The sequence below is a fragment of the Chiroxiphia lanceolata genome, chromosome 18, assembly GCF_009829145.1.
Source record: "Chiroxiphia lanceolata isolate bChiLan1 chromosome 18, bChiLan1.pri, whole genome shotgun sequence".
Taxonomy (NCBI): Eukaryota; Metazoa; Chordata; class Aves; order Passeriformes; family Pipridae; genus Chiroxiphia; species Chiroxiphia lanceolata.
Window position 1 is genome coordinate 14293590 of NC_045654.1, and position 24463 is coordinate 14318052.

General features: G+C 44.1%; 2 protein-coding genes across 7 annotated transcripts in view; one reads left to right on the forward strand and one right to left on the reverse strand.

Annotated features, from left to right (window-relative positions):
- Window positions 1-841: 841 nt before the first annotated feature.
- On the reverse strand, window positions 842-24105 carry COMT (catechol-O-methyltransferase). 5 transcript variants are annotated; one of them, XM_032705645.1, is made up of 5 exons: window positions 23934-24105; window positions 6866-7148; window positions 6025-6218; window positions 4623-4754; window positions 842-2145 (listed from the first exon to the last, which is right to left on the reverse strand). In XM_032705645.1, exons 1-5 carry the CDS (start codon window positions 23940-23942, stop codon window positions 1966-1968), a joined length of 798 nt encoding a protein of 265 aa, XP_032561536.1. In that variant the 5' UTR covers window positions 23943-24105; the 3' UTR covers window positions 842-1965. The 5 variants fall into 5 exon arrangements, with proteins under 5 accessions (XP_032561536.1, XP_032561538.1, XP_032561541.1 ...); XM_032705647.1 differs by lacking the exon at window positions 23934-24105 and adding an exon at window positions 22110-23063; XM_032705650.1 differs by lacking the exon at window positions 23934-24105 and adding an exon at window positions 19709-19798.
- TXNRD2 (thioredoxin reductase 2) overlaps window positions 22916-24463 on the forward strand; it is a 49897-nt gene continuing 48349 nt past the window's right edge. Inside the window, exons 1-2 of one of the 2 annotated variants that reach the window (XM_032705642.1) lie at window positions 22916-23073; window positions 23990-24058. Coding sequence is in view for 1 of the 2 variants with exons in the window: in XM_032705641.1 (XP_032561532.1) it covers window positions 23252-23360; window positions 23990-24058 (178 nt within the window). In the remaining variant the exon portion in view is untranslated. Of the gene's footprint in view, window positions 23074-23238; window positions 23361-23989; window positions 24059-24463 lie in introns of those variants that run through there. The other variant, XM_032705641.1, reaches the window with a different exon arrangement.

Here is a 24463-nt window from a genome sequence, read left to right on the forward strand (position 1 = left end):
TGAAGTGGAAAAATTTTTCTTACATATGGAATTCTGTGAATATTCTGATAGTACCTACACTGTGTTTGTTTTTACAGCTTGCCATGTGGGAGATCCTTTCTAATGAATTAAAATACCTTTTTATACTAAAAGGTGGCTGTTAAATTTGCCACGTTATTACACACATTATTCACTGGTGCATCTTTTGCAGTATCCATCCTACCTCTACAGTTTCCCATCTTCCCTAATCTATTGACAGTCTCTTGGACAGTAATTTTGGTCATTAACTAGCAGTAGGAATGTGTTTTTCTGATCCTCTCCTGTAAAGTGCAGAACAGTCCACTTGCTTAGCCTTACACATCCCTCAGCAGGTACCTGAGGCTGGTTTGTTCCTGGCTCTGGTGATGTGCCCTGCAGTGGCAGGAGTGTCTGTGGAGTGCAGAGGGGTTTAAGTCCAGAAACAAGAGAGGATTCTTTGGGGTTGTGACCTCAGGTGTACAGAAAAATGTTCTGGTCAGTGATGTCTCCAGATTTCCCATGTGCTCCAGAAACCTGGCTATGCCAGTAAATGGGCTGGATGATTGTTTTCTGTTTGCCTCTGTACTGTGTGGTGATCCTCTGCTCCTCACTGGTGTCCTGGAGGTGGATTTTGTGCAGCACCCAGGCCAGGGTAGGTACCACTGCAGGAGGGTGGGCTATGAAAGGAAGAAACTCCTAACAGGCCTGAAAGAATTCATTCTGGGAAAGATGAGAATGGTTATCCCTGATTTTCACTCTGATTTGCAACTGTTGGATCTTTCTGTGGCTGTTTTGAGGCTGGAATTCCCAAGTGTAGTGCAGAATTCCTGGGAGACAATGGAAGTCACGTCCCTGCTCTGTTGTTTTTTATTTTTTATTTATAAATACAACCGTTGCTTTATTATATAATCACAGCAGGACATGCTGGGAACTGCCACTGGATTGGTGCCTTGTTCAGGTGAGTTGGAGACTCCAGATTAGGCTTTGTATCTTCTCCATGACAACCCCCACTGTTCCCGAGGTTTAACAGCAGTGAGTGAACCAGGACCCACCTGGGGAAACCATTCTCTCTTGGCTTTATTTTTATACAGTGCCTTAAACATAACACAGCACTTCAGAGTAAGCAGCTTGCCCTGCCCCTAAAAATCACATCCTATGTATATACAGTATAACGAGCAGATAAACAGAATTTCTCAAATATTACATGGTTTTGTATGCTTTTGGAAGGAGTCTGTTCCTTTTGTTCTCTGTCTGTTGCTGTGTTTACTTTAATCTGTTTACTACTTCAGTGTTCCCTACATCTCCATGGGCAGGTTAATAATTTTATTTGTCTGTATTTTGCAAAATTCTGTTTTGTTTTTCTCATCACTGCATGGGTCTTTCATCTTTCAGTGTGTGTGTGCTCTTTTCTCTCACATAGAGATTATTAACTTTTGCAGTAAATATGCAAAAAAGTATCTGATATCACCATAGGAGCCTTCACTGCATTAAGGTGGCATGATAGTAACTGAGCAAAATTAGGGCACCTGAAATGGTCATTTTTTGCAACATGCCTGCTTTTTTCCACTCTTGATAACCATTAATGAGTTCAGCTTGGGGACACAAGTCTTCAGAAGTTACAGTGTATTTGTCTACCTTGCCCTAAGCCCAAACTGTGGTTGTTCAGCTTTGAGCTCAAAATAACAGACTATTGTTAGATGATGTTTTGGTCAAGGGAAGGCAATGTGCATCACCTTGGGTTTGCTGAATTACGTGGAACAATGGCACAGAGCAGTTACCCTGCTTACTCCCAGTCTTGGTTTCCACCTAGTCTAAAAAGATCTCCACTAGCACTTGCTTTAATTACAGGCTTCAAAATAAAAGTAATTAAAAAAACCCCCCAAAAATTAATGCATGGGCAAGTGCAGCTTGTCCTGTGCAGCTGCATTTACATCATTTGAAACAAAGGTCGAGTATTAATGGCTCTCTTTATCCCAAAAACACAGCCTTTTCCATGGCATCTTCCACTTGCATGTATTCCAGGTGGGATGGATAGTTAGTGCACTGGAAATGGGGGCTCTTGCGGACGTAGGTCAGGAAATCTGGAGCTCCTGGGAAAATGACATTGTCAGCCAGGAGAACTGAGCCCTTCCTCAGCAGGTTGCATTCCTGGAAAGAAGAGAAATGGCTTCACAGGGGCTGTTAAGCAGACACTGGCCTGACTGTACTGTCCTGTCATGTCAGCAGGTCCCACTCGAGTGCCTGCAGCCAGAAACCCACTGTGGGCTGGGTCTGGAAGGGAGAGGAGGTGGGAGAGGCTGAGTAACTGCAGGATCCTTTGTGGTCATAGGCCGACTTTTAGCATGATGAGTAGAACATTAGAAAGGCTGGTTCTGAAATAGCAGATGAAGCCCAGTGGAGGTGTGCAGTTTGTTCCTCAGCTTGTTTCCAACTATCTCTACAGGATCGGTAAGGTGGCCTTGTTTTGGCTGTCACACCTAATGTTTAAAAACTTCTTTAATGTGGCATTAAACTGTTGTAGTAGCTCTTCAGGTCACCTGAGAAACTAGCACATACCACTGTGCTTTGGCCTGTCTCAGTCAGACTCCAAAACCACTAAGTGAATAAAAGAGATTTTCTGTGCTTGCTTTCCTTTCATCTTAAACAATTTCCTGTGATTTTGTTCAGGATCTGGGCACGAAGCAGAGTTTGCACACAATGAAGATCACTCTGACAAATTTCCACAAGGCATAATTAACTTGCAATAGTCACTTCAAGTGCAATGTTTATCCTCAGTAAACCTACAAACGTGGTTTTTACTGGTATTCTTGTCTAGGAGAAGTTGCTTATCTGAGCTTACCAGCTGTTTTAAAACAAAGTCTGTTGCTAATCAGGCTGGTCGTTACCCTGTGGTTCCAGGCAGCAGTTGGAGCCAGAACATGGGGTGTTTTTGCAGTGGCAGTGTGTGAGAGCAGCTCTGTTGCTGGGTGTGCTGCAGAGGCTGCTCAGCTCCCTGCTCCTGCCTCTGGGGACCGAGCACAGCCAGCACAGGAGCAGGGTTTGAGACACATGTCCAGTGCCCTCAGACTGTTTGTTCTGCACAGCTTACAGAGCCCTACAAGAGACAACATACTGGATTTTCCACTGGTCATCAGGAGTTCAGATGCTCCTCGTGTCTGGCTTTTCTAGAAGTGCATGTCTGGACCACTTTTCAATGTACATATTTCATCTGATTATTTTATATTCATACTTCATAGTCACTGTTCATATTGTGATACTTGCCAAGGGTGCATGTTGGAGGGTTTGTAACATCTGAGAAAATGGGAGGATCTTTTCTTTGTCTTTCTGCTCTTAATTTTCTTGGGGGGTTTTTTGCAACTTTGTCCCACAGTTGCATCAGACTGACCACTACCATGGAACTAAACAACCTTTTTTGGGATAAGTTTATTTTGGCTGTGTTTCGAAGGCTGAGCTCTGATAAGGATGCACTGGCTCTTCCCAGTGGAAAGAGTTCAGTCATCCTCACACAGCAGTTTAAAAGAAAGCATTCTCTGAGTACAAAACAACTGTAGGGAGGAAACATTTTCTTCAGCTACTGCTGTGTAAATTCAATACTGGCTGTTCATAACCCCAAACAAATTTCCTTTCCAAACAGCTTTCTGGAGGACAGGACTAAAACTAAAAAACAGAGGAGCCTGGATCAGAAAATAATGTTGTAGTCCACAAGGGGTCAGAAAGTGCTTGGCAGGTTCTCAATGTAAGAGGCAGGTTCAAAAAAAGTGGATTTATTTGTGAAGAAAATAATTGCAAAATGACACTTCCATACAAACAGGTAGTTGTAGAAAATTGTATCAGCCTGCAGCTCCTAAGGCAGGAGAGTATCTGTGTGTGTTGTGTTCATATATAGAGATGTTGTGAATCTCAGTTATTTAACACCTGAAAATACCTTCCTATGCAGAAGTGCTCTAGCAGTTATCTCACCTGTCACTGCCTGCTGCTGCTGCAATGCTCACAGGAATGGTGAAGGCAGCTTGGGAAGAAATGAACATAGTTTTCCCACATTTGGGGCTGGCCATTGATTAGACAGTATTTCCCTGGGAAGTGCCTGGCTGGGGCAGTCTCTGAAGGTTGCTTTCCAGCCCATTAATTAGGTGGAGTGTAGACACAGAACAGTGATACCCAGCAGTGCCACCAAAAGGGTGTTTCCTCAGGAGGCTCTGCTGGCACCACAGACCCAGGCAAACAAAAGGTACTGAGGAAATGGGAGAGGTGGAGCTGGGACATGCAGGTTGTAAGTCTCACCTCTCCCAGGATCAGGATGGGGTTTGGGTCAGGTGTTCTGGTTGATGACCACTCCTAGGGGGTGTGAGACCCAGCCCATTGCTCCTCCAGGAGGGATTGTGCTCCCCTGCATGCTCAGGAAGCAGGATGGCTCAGCAGTGCTGTGCCAAGCCCTGAGCTGTGTAGTGTCAGCAGTTACTCTCAGCAAAACTTTGGAGTCCAGGCCTTCCAATCCTCTTTTCCTGTAAGGTTGCTATTTTGGCTGCCAGTTTACAGCAGAGGAGGTCCCTCATAAAGAACAGAGGCCTCACAGACATCAAGGCATTTGCTACTTCACTTTTAAGATTGGAATTGTGCAAACTGACCTGAAGCAGGATGGTGTCTGGTGTGTATCTGTCTTTCCAGTGGTCCAGGAACACAAAATCCAGAGTATCTACTTCATATTTTTTTTTCAGCTGGGGGATAATTTCCTGTGAAGGGCCTTCTAGGAGTTTAACCTGAAATACAAATCCATCTGATGAACTGTGAACCATTAAGTAAAAGCACATGCTTTTAGCTCATTTTAAATTGTGGCCAGACATCAGCAATCCTCTGTATAGCTCAGTATTGTGTCAGTTGAATTATGTCAACAGGGTTAGATAAGGTGTACTTTTTTCTTTTTGACAAACCAACTCAGTTATGTTCCAAAATATGGATTTGGGTGTTTTGGGATCTCGTTGGGTTTTTAAAATAACAGCAGCAAAAGTGACCTGTTGTTTCTGTTGGATAATGTGTGTCTTTACTGGGAACATGGGAATCTCCTGTTGAAAAATATACTTTAATTACTTTTTCTAGTTACATCTCAGTTGAATCTTACAGTCCAAGGGAAGCAAAAAATGCAGAGACCAGGCTAGTTTAGAATAAAGCTGGAGGCTACAGTATGTAAAACTGATATGGCCAGGAGAGGAAAGGGGCAGGCCAGAGGCTGTTCTATCTTCCCACCAGGTTTGCTGGTGTGAGCACTGTTAAACTGGGGGCAGCTGCTGCACGTGGGTTTGTCAGGCAAGCACCACATACTGTGAGAGGAGGCAGAAAGTGGTGGGGAAATGTCTGGTTTATGACTTACAGCTGCTCAGAGATTAAATCAGATGGGGAAAATGCAGTTTTAGATGTCAGTAGTACTTCAGGTTCTCTTCAAAGAGTTCAGAAGCACGTTAGAAGGACCGTGGTGGGCTTTATTTTCCCTGGTGTTCTCAGCTCCACTAAGTGAGCTGTCAGGCAAATGGGCACTTCCAGGCAGGAATCCCCCAACCTGCTGCAGATCTCTGCCTTGGGATGAGATGGATTCTAGACTGGAAACACCTGCATCTCAACCAGCTGTACAGAGAGTCAAGACACCTCCATGCACAAAATTCAGATATATAGATACATATAGATATATACTATAGATAGTGACCAACTAGATTTGGGTAAATACTTCTCATTTGAAGTCCATTGCACATAGTACAGCTGTTTCTTGTGAGCTTTTGTAACAAACTAGACTATGATTCAGTTTTTTGTATTCAGTCTTGACAGCAATTTGAAGCTTTTTGTTTTTATAGAGAAAAGCAGCATTCTAGTCCGGGAGATAACCCAGTGGAGTCCTCAGCTGCACTGCTGTGAGAAGGCAGGGATGGAACTTGGCAGGGAGCTGGTTAAACTAAGAAGGACTTGTGGGTGCAAGAAAAAAAAAAGAACACAAATTCTAACCAGTTCTGCTCTTGTGGTTACAGACAAAATGGTATTTACCTTGTCTTGTACTCCAGCAAACTCAATCATCTGTCTGGCTATGGCAGCAAACTCTGGGTTGAACTCCACGGTGAGCAGACGAGCCCCTGCCTTGAGGAGCCGGGCAATCCTCACTGCTGAGTAGCCACAGTATGAGCCCAGCTCCAGGGCAACCGAGGGGTTCACCTCTTCCACTGTCTTGTCTAAAATCAAACCTGATTCAAATGCAAATAGGTTACCTTTGGACAAAAGCAAGCTGGTTCACATACAGAAGAGCAAGTTAGTTTTTTGAAAAGATTGCCACTTTCCTGCAGCTAAGAAAAAAATTTTTTGTTGCCATACTTTCCTTTAGGAGACAAGAACGAGATGATTTGCTTGCTAAATAGCAACAGTGTCTGACACCGTGTGACATGGGAAGGATTTCTTTTGTCAACAGAAACTTCTAACTTATGCTTGCACACACAAAATTCATCCTTCTTTTTTTTCAATTTACTATCTTGTTAAGGATCTGAAAGTACATACCATAATGAACTATGCCTTAAGGGGACCTTGTGTAGGAACTGAGGTGTAACACAACCCGAGATTTTCCCCATAAATTACACACACTTATGTGTGTAATCTTACACACTCTCAGTGTGCACTACACAAACCCCAGCCTTGGTGCTGTGAGCTGGTGGATGAGTCAGTGGATCCCCCGGTGCAAACCCTCCCCCCGAGCGGGCAGCACTGCCCACAGAGCTCTGCTGCCCACAGGGCTGGGGGGGTTGGTTTGCAGCAGCAGCAGATGGAAGTTCTCGTGTGAACACAATGAGCTGTCCTGTTCTGTGCTAGTCCTGAAGGATCTGATCCCTGCTGCAGTTACCTTTCTCATTGCCCACGTTCATGGCCCACTCCTTCTGGGAGCAGTATTTGTCTATAGTGTCCACCACGCTCCGGGGGTCTCCTCGCACCGCGTTCTGCAGCACGAAATTTAAAATCCTCTGCTCTTTGCTCTGGTTCATGATGAAATTGGTGACTTTCTCCCGGATTATTTCATTCCAGATAAGGGCAGCAGTGCCGTTTTTCCTGATGAGCACCAGGAAGAGCAGCAAAATGAAAAGCAGGATGAAGACAATGAACAAAGGGACTGAAGAGCTCTCCAGCATCTGGAAGGAAAGAGAAAAACAGCCCAGGGTTAAGGTGGCATGGGAGAGGACTATCCTGTTTGTAAATATTCAACTGAATAACCCACAACCAACCGTTCTGAACAGGAACACACAGAGTGTAATTATGGTTTTATCTAGAGTAGCTGAAAAGGACTCTCTGTCCCTTGGCAATGGAGGGTGCTCCGTGGCACTCCCTTTAGAAGCCAATTTTACAGGCGGTCAACAAGTAGCTTTATTTCATGCTCTGGTCCCTGCCCCCACACAGCTGCTCAGTCCTGGCTCCAAGTGTGCCACAACAGAGCTTCCCAGCACCAAAACTGTCCTGACTGTATTCCCAAGGATTTAAAAGCTTAAATTGGAGCCTGCATGTGATCCCACTCCCCTAATTATTAACCACATTTTTAACTTCTAAGCTGGCCTTGGTAAGAAAATATGCATTTTGAGCACAGTGTTGGCAGCCAACGGCACTGTTGGGGGATGTTCTGTTCAAAACAGTCTGCAGGGCCAGAGTCACTGCCCTGCCAGCACCTCTCTGCAGAGAACCTCAGCTTCACATCTCAGGAGGACTGGACCAGCCCCCTTCCTTCCAGAGCCTGCAGCAGAGGTACCCAGGGGAACTGGTTTTCAGAAAATAGAAGCTTTTTTCCTTCTTATAAAACCTTTGACATGAGCCATCATTCTGACACTTTTGAGGATAAAAAAATATGCATTTCCTTTTATAAAAAGTGAGGATGCTTTCTCACTGGTTTTAAAAACATAAAGCTGGATCAGAGAAATTCTCAGGCTCATTAAATTGAAGAGATTAACAGAGGGGCACACTGTACTTTTCTGATGGGCCAGTTCAACTGCTCCGATGAGACTGTGCCTATTTCCCCTGAAATTCAGTGTCAGAGCTGCAGGGGCTTCTGTGTGGGCAGCACAGGGTTGGGGTGTGTTCTGTTGGTGAGTTCAGGGCACCTGAATGTAACATTCAGCAGATGGGATGCATGTCAGCCTGTACAGTTCACACAATAAATCCCATCAAAGCCCCTCACTCTGCTGCATTTCAGGCAAGCCAGTGGACAGGAAGGTGCATTTACTTCAATGCAGGAGTCACAGGACAAAAGATCTGGTAAAGAAAGGGTTCTTAAAATTAAGCAATTGTTTTAGCCTTTGAGATGGTGCCAGACTAAGGGGTTTGATTTGCCTGAGGACTCTTCTGCACATGAAGCTTCTCTTGCACAACTCCAAACACACCTCATTTCTCGTGACACCTCCACTTTTCCACCCCTGCTTCCCGCAAGCAGAGGCTGGAGTTGTACCCTGGGAGGAGAGCCCAGGTTGGAACGTGCTTCAATCAGTATTAGGATGAAGGAATGCCAAGTTCATTGGTTCTTGAAGCCTAACCAGGCATTTGAACACAGGTCTAAAGGATTCAGAACCAACTCCTTAACCTCAGCAGGGTGGATGTAGTAGCCCTGCTTTTTAAACTGTTATTTTTAAAGAACAGGCACTCAATTCTTTCTAGCCTCTTTCCTCCTATTAAATCTCTTTCTCTTCCATCTTGCTGAACATGGTGAACAGCTTCCACTTGCACTTGGTATTAATGTTCCACCTACCTGGAGTTCAGCAAAACCATTGCTCCAGCTGGAGCTACAACATCATCAAAAATTTTGCCTAAGTTGCCCAAGACCAGAGGCAAAGGGGCTATATGATTCTATGAAATATTCCCCCAAATCTAGTCCTACCTGTTCTTGCTTACTTTCCCCAAACTTGTCCCTGAAAAAAACTAAATTTTATGGATTGTCAGACTTCCATTCTGTAGTGGGACTTGGCACATACACATGGGGAAAATCTGTGCCACTGATTTATTGAATCATCATGCAGAACACATTTTGACTTCAGAAGATGACTGAGTTTCCATGGAGATATTTCAAGACACAGTACAGCTGATTTTGTTCACCCATCCACTTATCTTAGTTGCAGAGCAAGTATGATTTGTTTGGAGCAGTTAAAAGTCTATTTCTTTTGCTTTTAAGTAGTCACCAGTGTTGATAGTTACCTTTAATGCTTTCCTTGCAAAGTCTCACCTGAGACATTTCCTTTCAGGGCTTGCCACTGTCATTAGCACATGAAAGTCTTGCTTCTTGGACTTTCTGAATTTTGTTTAATATGAACCTGCTTCTTTACCTCAATGGGATCAGGATGGCCTTCTATGCAGTAGCAGTTCTACTGCCCAGGCCCAATTGTCCTGCACCTCCCAGGTGGGATTTCAGCTCTTTCCAGTTCTCCTACATGAAAATGTTCCACGTTATCTGTCCACTGAGAACTTGGGCTGGGCTATGAAAATATCATTAGTTTAACATAAAATATCTCTCTAATTTCACTTGGCTTGTCTTTACTTGACTTTCATGGCTGAGTTGATTGTATGGTGGCTGTTGATGGATTTGGATTACTGACACAGGTGAGAGAGAATTATTCTGAACTGCAGTGAAGGGATGGAGCCCAGAAACCATTTCCTGATGCCAGTAGGTATCCAACCTTCCCCCCTCTGGCCAAGGGGAGCTGTGAGCCCTGCATCCATGACTTGGGGGCAGTCCAGCAGGCAGGTCCCTCCAGCACTGACTGTGGCATTCAGAACTGGTTCAGACTAAGGGCAGGCACAATCCTCTGCTTACAAGGGATCCTTTGGCATCCTCTGAGCAGCCCTTGCCCCAGGCTGTTGCTCTGGCACTCTGAGGTTCTGCCATCGTGTTTGGGGCTGCCCTTCAGAGACCTGTCAGACAGTGAAAATGGCTGACAGCAGCAGGGTGAACTAGGGGGGTTATCTGGGGGGAACAGTTCCCTCCTTTGTTGTTTAGCATGGATATGAGACTATTTGATGGGATTTCTCCAACAGGGAGAGGCAGCCTCCCTGGGCTCCCTCAGCCCCACTCCCTGTTCCTGCAGCAATGCCAAGACTCCTTTTTATACAGCCTGTGAAGCCTTCCCTTTGTACCTTGGCAAGAAGGACCTGCTTGACAGTGAAATCCTGTTACCACTGCTTTGTTTACACCTCTTGTGTAACACATTTGTCAAGAAGACAAAAAATGCTATAAATTTAAACTCAAATGTGTGTGATTTGGGGATGATCTTAGACCTAGAACTAAAATTTAAGCAAGGAAGCAATTCAGCTTGGCCATTCCTATAACCAGGTGCTCAAAGGGATCCTTTTTTTCAGTGCCTGAGATCTTTGCACTTTTGAGTCCCACCTGAGTGCTACAAAATACAACAGCAGAGCCCACCGGCCTCCACAGACCCTCAGAGGTTGCTCACAGGTAGCAACAACCTTTAGAGTACATGCTGCTTTTTCTATTCCTAGACAAGTTCACTTATTTTTGCAGTATCAGGGAAGGTTTTTCAACTACTGTGTTTTTTATTATTAATATTGCTGTATAACAGCCCGGCACCTTCATAAACCAGCTCCATGGATTGTTCTTAGCAAAGCTCCTTTAGGAGGCAATTATCCTGAAAAGCAATTTCCAGAGAAGGTACCTTCTAAAAGGAGCAAAACAGACATGTCTTGGTTTTCTTTTTTTTTTTTAACACAGTTTTTTTCAAAGTTTGTCCATCTTAATTTCTGTTTTCTTAGGTGTGAAAATAAACTTACAGCAATAGACTGTAAAGGCAGACTGCCAAGAGCAAGATGCACTGGCGATGGTCATGCACCCAGAGGGGAAAAAGGATCTGTACCAAAACAGGTAATTACTTTCATATTCTTAGCTGGAAAATATTTGATATGAAAATTAAGTGTGTAATTCAACCAATTTAAAACTACCACTACCTAGGAGACAGTCATGTTATGACAGCTTTAGAAAATGCAACTGTAATTTTAGCTTTAATGTGGATTCATGAGACTCATTAAGTATGCAATAAAACTGAACTTGCACACAGTCAAGTTTCCCATAACCACTTATTACAAGGCAGCTGCTCTTATTATTTAATGCTTGTACTGAGGTTCCAAATACACAGGTTAGCATTGCAACCTCTTCTGTGCTTTAGAAACACCATAAGAAAGTGAGCCTTCTCTTTGAAAGCTAAAAGTTGAAGTGGAAAATAGTAGGCAAATGAAAAATTCAGCAAGAGAATAAACAGAACTGGAGGGACAATGTTCTGGAAAGGAATGACTAACACGTATCACTACATCTGCTTCTGAGAAGACGGAGTTTAAAAGAAAACATATTAAAATTTCATGCCCAAACCTGTCAAACTACTGATGAGCCTTTCTAAAGCACTGAGTTATTTTCTTATGCATCTAATCTTCCTCATTCTGGCAGGTTTCATAAGCCCAACTGGTAACTGGATAGTGCAGTTCAGCAGTTTCCCCTGCTGCAAACTATAAGCAAACAATCAGTGTTTGAATGCAGTACCTCTGCTTCAGCTTCCAGAGATTTAAAAAGGCACTTTCAAAGAGAGAAGCAGACACAAAATGTGGGAATATGCTACCCCAACTTACCTGCCTTTGTCAATAAAACACCTAAGTCATTCCAATGGCTAAAAAAGAAGCCTCCAGAGACTGGCTTACACTTAGGGACCTGTTAGCTGCCAACAGTTGTGAAGTTGGGATTTGGGATCCTCTTACTACTACAGGATCTCCAGTTTTTCTAAAGCCATAAAAATGGAGTATGATTATGAGTAATTCACAAGATGTCATTCCCTGCAGATGCCAAAATAAGAGATGACAGATATTCAAATACCTGGGAGGTTGAAAGTGGTTGGATAGGACATTTTTCTAATCAAAGTGAATCCTTCTAAGCCTAATTACAGGGCCTCTCATTACAATTTTAGCTTGGATAGACTGATATTGCTTTGCTTTGTACTGAAAATTAAGGCCTAGACATTATAAAAAAATATTTTTTCTACAAAGACAGTACATATATTAGACTGCTATTCTCCAGGGCTGGAATGAAAGTAAACTTTGTGATCCTGAATCAGGGGACTGAGGTTTGAGTCTCATTTTGGCAATGTTTTCCTGATCTTGCATGAGCTGTCTTACCTACATCTGTGTTGCCACAAGAGCAAGTTGAAGTTGTAAAGCTGTACTAAACTTTTTCAGAAAAGTCCCTGCTATGAATATATGGACAACACCTGAGGAAAGGCAAGGGGATTTTATCTGCATTAACTAAAGAACACGATTTTGGGATACCAAGGCAGCAAATGCCTATGTCACATTATTATTCCTGAGTTTATAAACAACTGGGAAAAAGAGGAGACAAGCAGTGCTTCAAACACTTTCCTAAGTGCTGTCAGCCTGCTGACAATTGAGACCTTTGAGGGAAGATGATGTTACAGCCCGTCCTGCTATAATTTTTCCTGCATTTAATCTAACTGCCAAGTACTGGTTGGTAGTTTAAGAGTTTATTAGGAGTCTCCAAGCATTCAGACAGTACTTTAGCATTCTGATGCTAGAGGGTTTAGAATCTAATTTTGACTTTATTAGCTCACATAACCTGGTGAATGGGGAGCACTTGATAAATTTGTATCATTCAACGTTTCTTCAGAAAAGATCCTCTCTGCTGGTCTGATGGCATTGAGGATAATAGAAATGGTCCACAATAGTGGAGTGCCTGGGGACAACAGGGTGTAACACTGCAGAGTCACTGCTGCTGAATCTGCAGAAAGAATGTTCAGTTGCAAACAATTTTGAGGGTTTTTTCTACACAGGCCATACAAATCAACAGATTAACCCTCCCAGAGCTGAGTGTGAAGGAGGTAGGTTTACCCCCTGTTTTTAGAAAAGGGTTTAAAAAGTTTTAAGTTCAAACTTTTTAAAAACTTCTGCCGAAATTATGCTTTTAAGTATCTCGTGCACACAAGTATGCAGAGGATTTGCATACTAATAATGTTTATGAAGTACTGTGAAAACAATGCAGAGCAGTCAGCACATTTCTACACATATTTTAACAACGTCCTGCACTAGGCCAGAGGAGATCTGGGCCATGGCTGGGACTGGAGTTCCTGACTCCCAGTGCTATGCTGTCCTGAATGAGGAAATGTCTGTTTTGTGGCATTTTGCTTTTCTTGATCTTTTCCCAGAGCAAGAAAGGCAGAGTATTTTGGTCAGAAAGTCTAAACTAACTTCTGCCAAACATATTGTATCCTTGTTGCTGTAGGCAACACAATTCAACAGTTTCATAATTTAGTACTTTTAAAGGTCAAAGAAATATCTTTTTACTTCCTATTCTTTCATAACTGTTTATGTATTTTCAAGTGAGTGCAACACTGTGAAGAATGATCAGCATATTGCCAAATGTGAGTATCTTGTATTTCAGTGGAAACTTAGTGTGGGAGTTTGTTTTTGTGATGTCAGTGGAAAATCTGAATGTCAATCTGAACATACTTTATATAATTTTTCACTAACTATTTCTTGCCTGAAATCTAGATTTCCCTCTTAGTTCTTTTTAAAATTACTACAATTTAGCTTTGCTTCCATAACTACAAAAATTCTGTCTTCTATAAATGCAGAACTCTGGTGATTATTTCCTGTCCCCCACAGCCTTTTATCTTGTCTTTTTCCCTCCTCTGAGGTTGAAAGGAAAAAAATACAGGTTTTTTCTTATTGAATGAAAGGAAAAGAACATGTGGATCTGATCCAGCCTGGCCTGGTGAACACTCTGCATGATTGCAGCCAGAGCTTGGGGTGAGAGACTTCTCCAAGGATGAGAGATGCTCTTTACTGGGCCTTGAGCAAAGACAGCGTTTCAGGAATACCATCCCTTCAGGTACCCCTGGGAAGGGTTTGTTTCTGACAGTCCTTACTCCCACTCTAGCACCCCAGATGTGTTTGCACTGTTTGTCCAGAGGCTGAGGCCAGTGGTCAGTGCAGCTCAGCAGCACTGTACAAATCCCCCCTGGCAGGCAGAGCACTGACAACAGCAGAGAGTGCTCTGCCCTGACAGCACACTGGGAGCTGGTCTGGAAAAAGTTTTCTTAGCTGAGATTTTCATGTTCCCCAGGGGGTAAAACAAGTTCCTGTTGAATGATTTCGCCCCAAATGGGGTAGGGGGAAAAGGGCTGGAAGAGCAAGAGACCAAAATGGCTGGTTGTGCTCCTGAGCATCAACTGACAGACTATTTCACAGTCCCTCCTTATATCACAGTGCTGAATCCTTAGTGTCCCAAATCCCCCTGCATGCTCCTGCCCTGCTTCCAAGGCTACCAGCTAATCTAGTGTAAATCTGTCTCTCTCCCAGAACAGCTTCCTGCTGTCCACAAGCTGCTCTTCAGGCTGGGGGGGAGTGCATGACTGAAACTGGGTAGTGAGGACACCCACTGAGGGATCTGAAAGATTAGGAAGGAAATCTTTGCTGAAATGATGACTTATTTCTATGGAAATGAACAGCTCTAACAGGCCAGGCAAGGTGGGACAGCACAGCACAGCAGGTAACCAAAGCACCACGTGGAAAGGGGCAACCTGAGACAGAGCAGGGTATGAGACCTTGGTCTTAGATCCTGAGTGAATGCCCTGCCCAGAAAAATAGCTGGAATGGGCAAAGAGGGTCTCTTACTTTGGCTAGAAATTGCTTTCTGAGAAATCTCTCCTGACAGAGCGTTAGGACAGCCGCACACATTAACATCATTTTTCAAGGACTGCTGCCAAAATTATGTTTTTTCAGAAAATTCCCAGTCAGTTCTACTTCCAGTGATCCTGAAGGAATGCTGAAAGACTGGCAGAGATAAAGCTCATACCAGATGCAGGCTGCTAAGAAATATTGCTAAACATGAGTGACAAGTAAATTGTTTGCAGTGTTCATATGGTCAAACTCTTTTTCCACTGATGCAAACTAAAGCTAAAAATCAGGACATTTTCCTTTTGCATTTAAATACTGCAGTGCTGTGCAAATCCATATGGTTCTGAACCTGAGGGCTTTGTTAGAGAAGTCCATGGCTGAGTAAGCAGAAAAAAGTAAGCTTAAGTGCAGAGACAAAGTCAAGGTTGTTTATGGGGCTCATTGGTATGATGTGGTTGACATTATTGGTAAATATGAGTTTGTTTTTAAAGGACAGAAGGTAAAAAATACCTATTAGGGGCATCAGAAGGATACTCTATAAGCAGCAACAGGGCTAGCAAGCAAAAGTACTAGCTTTTTGTCTCTTCTTCACAGACATTTTGCAGTAGCAGAACTCCCTCTTGAGAAGGAAACCCCCCTTAAAATACACGGGCAGAGAAACCTTTATAAAAGCAGCTATTCAGGCAAATGTGACTGAACTGAAGCTTGACTTGCATTCAGCTTTTTCTTGAATACAAATGAGTACCACATTCCAGCATACTTACAGCCATAAATTACATATTCAATTCAGTTGGGGCTATCTCATCTCACTTCTTTCAGCTGTCAAGGTTTACAATGCAGTACAAATGCACTACACACAAATATGTCCTACTCTCTCTCTGAGAAAGCTGTTGCTGCCCACGGACTGGCTTCCTGACAATGGGTGCCACTCAGAACGTGGAAAACACCACTTCTTTCACAGGCACCACTGTTTAAAACAGTGACACTATCGAAGATAACAAATCCTGTCAAGCCTGAGAAATAAGAAAATACAAATAAGTACCTTTCTCAGTATAGCAGAAGCTGTTCCCTCCGATCCTTCCCTGTGCTGCTCTCCTGTGGATTTTACAGAATAAGAGTCCAAGAGCCTGCAGTATTCAGTCACATTCGATCACATCACAGGAATAGCTGATCAGTTCTGTGACACGGGCTCTAAAAGGAGCGGTGTCCTTTTCCCCAGTTCCTCCTTTCACAGATTTCTGCCCTCCTTAAAGGTGCTCGGTGCTCTAATAACCGGAGAGAAAGCTCTTCATCTCCCCCCTAACGACAGTGCTCTCGTTCCTTAGTTACAGCACAGTGACTGCTGACAAAGTCAGGTAGGAGCCAAATCTGTGCTCAGGGTAAATGCTCTCTGTTCAATCAAGCAACTCCAGGAATGAATTTGGCCCGGGGGATTTAGTTCTTTTTTCAGCTCAGGCGTGGCATGCTACAGCCAGAGCAGAATTTGTAGGAACAAGACCTAGACCTGGGTTAAATATAGTGCTGCTGGAGGCAGGGGAGGTATGCAAAGCAAATTGCTTAATGGCAACTACTGGAGGAGGTGCAATCAGTATATTATAAACAGTACATCTGAATTTCTATAGCTTCTAGTTCGGAAATTATTCTGCTACAAACAGCTCTAAGATAAAAGAAAAGGCTTATTCTGGTAAATCTTGTTCTCGGCTTGTCTGTTTTGTTTCCTTCGAGGTGGGAACAATATAATCCAGCTGCAATTAAATTGCATCATCGAAGAAACTAGTAAGAAAAACAAAAACCCAAACCCAGTGTGGTAGTAGTTCTCTCCTGTATTCTCACTGCAAAGCTCAGACCTAGTCAGTAAGTGTTTGAGGCTCTAGCCTAGAAACTTTTATAAAGACTTGAAGAATGGGGGTTTTATCACGTGGCAGAAACAGGAGCTGAAGATCTGAGAACAGGCTTTGTCACATGATAGGAGAGGGCCTTGAAAGAACTGGGGACTAACTGGGAGCATGACAAGAGAAAACAAAAAAATTTTAAGTGGCTGAATTGAATAAAGAATTGTAGAGAAAAAGACGTAGGTGAAGACTGAAGTGTTTTTAGTAATAACACTAAACCAAACATAACTAAGACCCTGCAATATAGCACAGTACCCCAGGTCCATACAGAACAACTCTGAAGTATCCCTTCCATGTACAACAGAGCTTTAGCTCAACAAATATTTTCTCATAATCCAGACATCAAGCAGAACAAAGAATGAAATAAGCAATACAGCACTCCAGCTTCACTGACTGTAATTTCCTGTCCAGTCAAAAGCTGGTTGCGTCTGCACAATCCCTCATGCCACCCACAATCCAAATTAACACAGAACTGGTTTTCCTGCTGAGCTGTGGAGAAGAGTTTAAACCAGTAACACTTACTGTGAGCACTGCCCCTGTGTAAGTGTGCAGCTCTGCTTTGGAGATGTCCTTGCAGGTCAGTACAGCCAGTTGTGAACTGGTGGGTGGGGGCAGCCCAGCTTCTGCTTAGGAGTGTAAATTAGTGCCAAGACTTCCCAGATTGAGCAACGTCCCATGACGACACTTTTAAGAGACTTCTAACTTCGAGCTGAATTATATTCTTCAGGCTGGAAGCATGGGAGGAGCAAACTTGCTTCTGCCTGCCCACAGCTGTTTACTTGTGTGATAAAACCCTTGCTGTTGTCTAGATATTTCATTACACAAGTAAAAATGGTGAACGGCAATAACTGCAAATTAGACAAAGCCAGAGGTTCAGCTGGTTAAACCACCCAAACTGGGTGTCCATAAATTGCCTCCATGTTAATAGAAAGTCGAAATCTTGTAATATATTATTATGGGATATTTTTTTTCTCCAAGAGAAATTTCTTTGATAAGCTGTTAGACATTGGTTTATGCCTTTTTTTAGTTTACCTGTTTACTCAGTACAGGGTCTATTTAAGAACAGATATTTTTGCAAGTTTTTACTAACAGACTAACAATGCTACAAACTCCAGAGTGCATAAATTTATACACTATTCACATGACTTATCCTTGTCTAGAGAGTAAGAATTCACCCTCATATTAATAGACCCAGGTTAGAGAACTGTGGAGAGCTATAAATATATTGGTGTAATACAATTTTTACGTCAGGCCAAGATCTTAAAAGATGGATTTGGTATTGCAGAACGTCAGGATGCTGGATTGCCAGGGCACATCCATGGGAGGATGTAGAACCAGGATGCATTAGCTTGGGAGCAGCATCCCATGACTGGCAGCAGGTCAGGACACCTGGCTGGCTCGGGCTGACTCTCTGACAGCTGCCAGGGCTCAGCTCTGCTCTGGCTGCACCAACCTGAGCAGACCTGTCCCGCCTGGAGCTCCAGCTCAGTCCCAGGATGCAGTGTGGCACTGCTGTCCCACTGGCTGTGCACAGCACGGAGCTTTTCCCAGCAAATCCATGCCTGGCATAACAACAAATGGCATTCCCTGCTTCTAATAATCCTGGCCAAAGACTGGTTTTTAAAAGCCTAAACAAAGGCAGACAGGAGAGCTAGCACATTATCATAAACCCACAGATCATGTGAAACACTGAGTGGAAGAAAATTCTTTTGAGTTTGCATTTTCAGAATAGCAGGAGGGATTTTCTTTTATGTGAATTTGCTGTTTTCCACAGCCAAATTAGTTTCTCTTGCTGAGAAACATGCAAAAGAGAAAGGAAGCAGCACTTATGTCTGAATCAGCTAACTGCCTGGTCATACCTAAAACAGGAAAGAGCTACAAGAGAGGAAAGAAGACCAGCATACAGTTTATGCTCTAAATTTGAACAGATAATAGGAGGGTTTAGACTATTTTGTGTTACTGTGCATCTTAAAGATCATCATGCAGACTGAGAAACACTTTCAGCTTTCAAAGACTTTATAACTACTCAGGAAAGCTCTGAAGCAGCTAAGTCTACCCCATTTCTGTCTTTTCTCCCCTCCCTTTTTTTGGTAATATGTGTTGAAGCATTTGAATGAAGTCAAGAACTGGTGTTACTTGAAGCTTCATCTGTTTCTGCTGGTTTTTTCCCTCACTTGCAATCAATTACTTGTTCAGGACAAACTATGAACAGAAGATCTGTCTTAAGGAGGGAAGGAATAAAATGGCATAGATTAAACTCTGGACAACGACTCATACTCTCAGACAAACCTATGAAAAGAGTAAAAAAAGCAAAAGCAAACAAGGGGAAAAATAGCAACCCAGGTGAAATGTTCAGCTATTTCTGTTGGTTTATGAACTCATGCACAAATGCTTGCAGCAGAGGAAACACCACTAGCTGAAGGATGTATTCTTTGTAACAAGATGCCCTTTTGGGCACTTAGAACACCAACCGTTCTAATACATGCTTTTAGAATTACATTTTTAAATGGAATTTAAATTAAATTACATTAATTCTCTGATGCCTATACTTTTCTTACCTCAATGTAGTTGTTTTAGATATATTTATAGACCTTACATAAAAAAATTATTAATTAATTGAATAATTAGTTAATTTGTCCCATCTTAACAAAATGTTGTGAACTTTGTAGACTCCCCGTGAAATCCAATCTCCACCTCAATCTCATCAACCAAAATTAGTCATTTTCTTCCCTTATCAGTTTGGCTTTTAACTGTCCTAAAGATTGATTTGTCAAAGCTCTTAAAAACAAATACCAAAAATGCAGCAAATTATAGCAGAATTGGATCGTAAGCAAACAGCCACAGACTCCTTCATGCCAAAGCAAAGCAATATCCAACAAAAAGTAATATTGGAAAATTCTTGCTACACAAAGCTTTTTGTAGCTCTGGGGTATGGTTCTCTCAGTTGCCAGGGACTATGTCACTATTTCCACTTTTGTATTCACCTTCTGCCGTGCCTTTCTTCCACAGGCTCCCCCTCCTCTTCCTCATTGCTGAGGACACCACACTACACACTAGCAGAGGAAAACAAGGGTGGAAAAAGAAATCGAACAGCAAATGCAATTAATCAGGAGAGATGGTAAGAAACCAAAACATCCTACCTCCCACAGAGACGGCTGAGTTCAACCCCTGCTCCAGCAGAGTTTATTGACTCCACCGTCAATTATTAATTAGGTCATGCCACAAAATGCAGCCTCTGACAGAATCAATTCCCCACCCCACCCACTACAAAGGCAACAATGGGATGACTTCCAAAGACAGTATCTACCTGACATTCTCTTTTTTCCTCCACCCTGCCAAGCTGCTGATCTGGGAACAAGGCATAGAGGGAACCATGCCAGAAAAACAGGAGAGACAAGAAGATGTGCTTGAAAAGTCAAAATTTCTAAAAAGTTCGGTAGAAAAAAGTATTTGGTCTTGGTCATCTTCATGAGGAAGAATTTAAGTGAGCCATGGATAAATGTAACTCAACGTATTTCATACAAAGGAAAAACCATACAGAATTCCAAGCTGTCTCTACAATAAATTCAAGAGGAGAAAGTTTGCCTGTTACCAAAACTAATTCATGACTTACAAAGCATCTTTTCTTGTTGAATGGATTCTAAATTCTATTTCTAAATCAGGGTGTTTCCTTTACCCCTTTAATACCACACTGTTTAAAGCACACTGAATAATCAACTCCCCCTGGAAATAAACCAAACCACATCTAATGTATAAGTTAATTTATGACTTTAAATATGACTAGCTAACACTGAAAAAAAAAATCTGTGGAAATATGATGTTAAGTCTGATAGCTGTCTTGCAAGGAGTTTTTTTAATCTCAGGTTTTGAAAGTACATGCTTTCACTGCAGAAACACAAGGCTTCATATAAATGATTCCTGATACTAGAATGTATTTGCCACTAAAGGACTTAATGTTTGTTTTCTTAACAGAAATTAAGACACATATATATATATATATATGTAAAAAAAAGTATAACTAATTACCTAATCAACAGAATGCTAACCACAAAAGAGTTAAAACAGGAGTAGGAAGCCACAGGAGCTGAGCCAAAGACACATTAGAAACCACATCTGATAACTAGAATCTGTCTGTGGTCCCTGATAAAGATTTTTGAAGTGCAGCACAGACACACCTGCTCAGAGCTGACAGCAGCAAGGCTCAGGGGCTGCTGCTCCCCCTCATGGTGTCACCAGGAGCACAACCCCCTCCCCACTACTGCTCTGTGCCTCTGTCGGTCCCAAGGATGGAACTGGTGAGAGTGAGCAAGAACAAGTGGAATGACACAGCACAGACTCTGTGCTTTGTCCTGCAGCCGCCAGTCCTGGTGGGAAGGCTGTGGAACTGCACCGGGCTGTGGGGTGCAGCTGGTGACACCCCCCTTCCCACGGTCTGACAGTGGCACTGTGGGTGCTTCTGGTTCCCAGCTGACTGAAGAAGGATGCCAAGGGACAGCAATGACTCGCTCTCGAGCCACAAAAGTGCATGTTGATATGTTTGGGAACACACACTTCCAGAAGAAGCTACCATCTCACCAGGGCTGTGTAGGCTGTGGTTCCCTTAGGCTCTGAGCTCTAAAATGATGAAAGCAATCAGTAATGCCAGTGTACAGTGGGGCTGTTTCCATGGGCACTTGGCCAAGATCCTACCCTTTAAAAAGTTTAGAAGCTTTACTCTAAATTTATCATCAATTACTTCCTAAATTGCCACTTCAGGTGCTGTTCAAAGATAATGGTTTCTATCAACAGCTTTCACAGGATCATCAGAGTTGAAAGAGACCTTCAGGATCATCTAATCCCTCCTCAACCCAGGCCACCATAACCACCCCTAAACCATGTCCCTAAGTGCCACATGCAGATGCCTCTTGAACACTTCCAGAGACAGTGACACCATCTCCCCCATGAGCAACTTATTCCATCGCCTGCCACTCTTTCAAGGTAAAGTTTTTACTCTAATATCTAATCTGAACCTCCCTCAGTACAATATAAGGCCATTTCCTCTTATCCTTTCACTTGAGACACAGAAGAGGCCAACCCCACTTGCCTTTCATTTGGTTCAACTTGGTTTCGCTTTGCTTTGCTACATTTGAGGCCTTTCCTTATTAGCAAAACACCACAGTGCTGCAGGGACTTTTCTTCATATAAACCTGTTTTGTGTTTGGGGCGATTTAATTCTACCCTTGATCCTACTTGTCTGAACTAAATCTGTGTGAAGAGCACATGCTCAACAGTGCCTGTTTCAATTCAGAACAGTGGCTAAAACAAAAAGCTGAAACAACTTTGTGTGCACGTACCTGAAAAGCATAAAGGATTAGTATCTGAATATGCTTTAGGTTTCTTTAATTCAAAGGCCCCTCAGCACACTCTAGTCATGTATTTCTAATGCTGTTTCAGTGGGTAAGAGTGTTTCTAGTGATTTATTGCTTGGTGCTGCAGGAGGTTTTCTTGTGTTTAGTTTTTTTTAACAGTGGCGATACTGGAGAAAGTCATCAATCCACTTACCAAAGCAATAGAAATTCTTATTTCAAGTGTTTTCAAACATTGACGGAGTGAACAAAAATAATCAGACTGCGCTGGAGGTGATGTCAGTTCTACAAAACTTTCTTTTGTGTATTTTAATTTCTTGCCATTTCTCTTCAACTGCGGAGCAGAGGATTGATGGTGTCTGAAACAAAATGGTTGGATGCTGCCCTCTTGTGAGCCGGGCTCCTGCTCCAGAGACTGAACCACGGCTTCTAAAACCCTTTTTCTGTAGAAAAAGTGGCCGATTGTCTTGTCCCAAACTCGGATTTGGCTGTGGTGGCATTTAACGCGTCCAACCCACCACCGAGAGCAGCAGGCAGGGTCCGCACTCTGCTTCACTGAAGGCCAACAGACAGCGCCCCTGAACGAGAAAAACCGCGTCCCCGAGATTTGTTCTGATCGATGCCTGCTTTGAGGCCTGTTAGCTGGGGCTGTCAGAAGACATTACAGGCATTAATAACTCTCGTCCGGAGCAGGTCTGGGTTAATCAGCAGCTGCCATGTGGCCCACGGACGGGAAAGGCTGCGGGGGGGCTGTGAGGCGGCTCTGCCCCATCACAGGCCCAACGCGTCACAGCTGCTCCGGGGGCGCGTTCCCTGCCCCACAGCGCTCCCGCCTCCGGGCTGAGGGAGCCGCTCCTCCGCACCGAGTCCTCCTCGGAGCTCTGAACGGATCGTGGTCACAGGAACGCGAGTGGTCTGTAACACCCCCAGGAAGGGACAGGCTCCGTCCGAACCAGTTCCTCAGAGGTTTCTGTCAGCCTGAGCCCCGCAGCTGAGGAGCTCTGCCACAGAGAGATGGGCGGGTCAGAGGGGACAGAACAGGGCCTGGATATCACTGAAGGCTCTCTGGGCAGTCACCGTGATCCTCGTCTTTCCCATAGAGCCTTCCCCGAACCCCTTCTGCACCAGCACCTGGGGGGAAGCCTGTCAAGCAAACTGTGGTGGGTTGTTTTCCCTTCTAAAGTCTGATTTTAACGCACACGCGCTCCTACAGCGCCAGATCCCGCGCCCGCCCTCCCCAGCGCCGTGAGGGCTCGGCCCGCGCGCTCCCCCGGCGCGGCTCAGGCGCGGCGCGGGCAGCCCGGGGGTCCTGGCGGGCCGGTGCCGGTGCCGTACAGCATGGCGGCGCTGTGGCGGCCGGTGCCGGTGCTGTACAGCATGGCGGCGCTGCGGCGAGCGCGGCGCGGGGCCGGGCCGGGGCTGTGCCGTACGCTGCGGGCGCTCTCAGGTACGCGCTGCCCGCGGGGCTCGGGCCCGCCCGCGGAGGGTCCCCCGAGCCCTTCCCACCGCCCGCCGTGCGGTCCCGCCGCGGTCGGGGGCTGCGGCGCTCGCTGCCGCCCCGGCTGTGACGGCCCCAAAGCAGGAGCCGTCCTGTGCCCTCATCGCTCACCTGCGGCTTCTCCGCCGCCTCGCACCGCGCCGGGACACGGGGCTGCTCCGGCCGAGGCGGAGCAGGGCCGCCTTCCCCGCCACCGCCCTGCCGGGCACACGCGGCTCGCGGAGCCCCGAGGGTGACCCCGCCGACAGACCCGTGTCAGGGCCGGCTGCTGTGGTGCTGAGACCTGTGTGGATCCCAGCTGCGTCTGTCTGATTGTGCAGAAGGAGCTTCTGGGGACACTGTGTAAAAATCTAATCTATTTCCCCCCTTTGTTTGAGTAGCTTCGTTTTCCATATTTCGTTCACAAAACCAGACCAGATAGTTTAGTGAAAAAACATGTTGCCTTAGTACAGTCAAGAAAACCCAAATCAGCAAAAATCTATTGTAAAAAGCAGCATGCTTTTTGATATGGCCCTTACATACCTCTCCCATCTTCCTTGTCTCTTTCTTTTCCTTCTGTTTTCACATCCTCTTCACAGGAAAGAAGAATGAGTATGATCTTCTGGTCATTGGTGGAGGGTCTGGAGGCCTTGCTTGTGCAAAAGAAGGTGTGTATGTATAAATAACTTGGTTTAGCTTCAATGGTGTTTAAGGAACCTATGAGAAATGTTAGTGATAATCCTAAAGCTTTCTAAGAAACACAGTACCTGCACATTAATCATTAACTCAACTCTATATGGTTAATCTGTAAATTAATTCACACCCTGAGGTGGAGTGATCTTGTTTGGCTTTCTTGTTAACCTTTTAAAAAATATTTCTTCACTTGTCATGGGAAAATCTAACAAGCTTTGATGTCACTGTTCAGCTGCTGTAGAGAACCTTGCCCCTTTGCATCTCAGTGTAATGTGTTCAACAACCTGCAGTGTTGTTGAACATCTCATTTGAGGTCAGTTTGCATTTTTAGGGTTGGTGGAAGCTGGAGACTCTGGGTTATTAAGTGTCTTCTGGAGAAT

Excerpts from the sequence above, each read along its gene's own strand:
- COMT (XM_032705645.1), bottom strand. Across the intron at positions 6,219-6,865 it reads GAACGTGGGCAATGAGAAAG|GTTTGATTTTAGACAAGACA; the intron begins GTAACTGCAGCA and ends CATTTGAATCAG. Across the intron at positions 4,755-6,024 it reads TTGCTGGAGTACAAGACAAG|GTTAAACTCCTAGAAGGCCC; the intron begins GTAAATACCATT and ends TTTGTATTTCAG.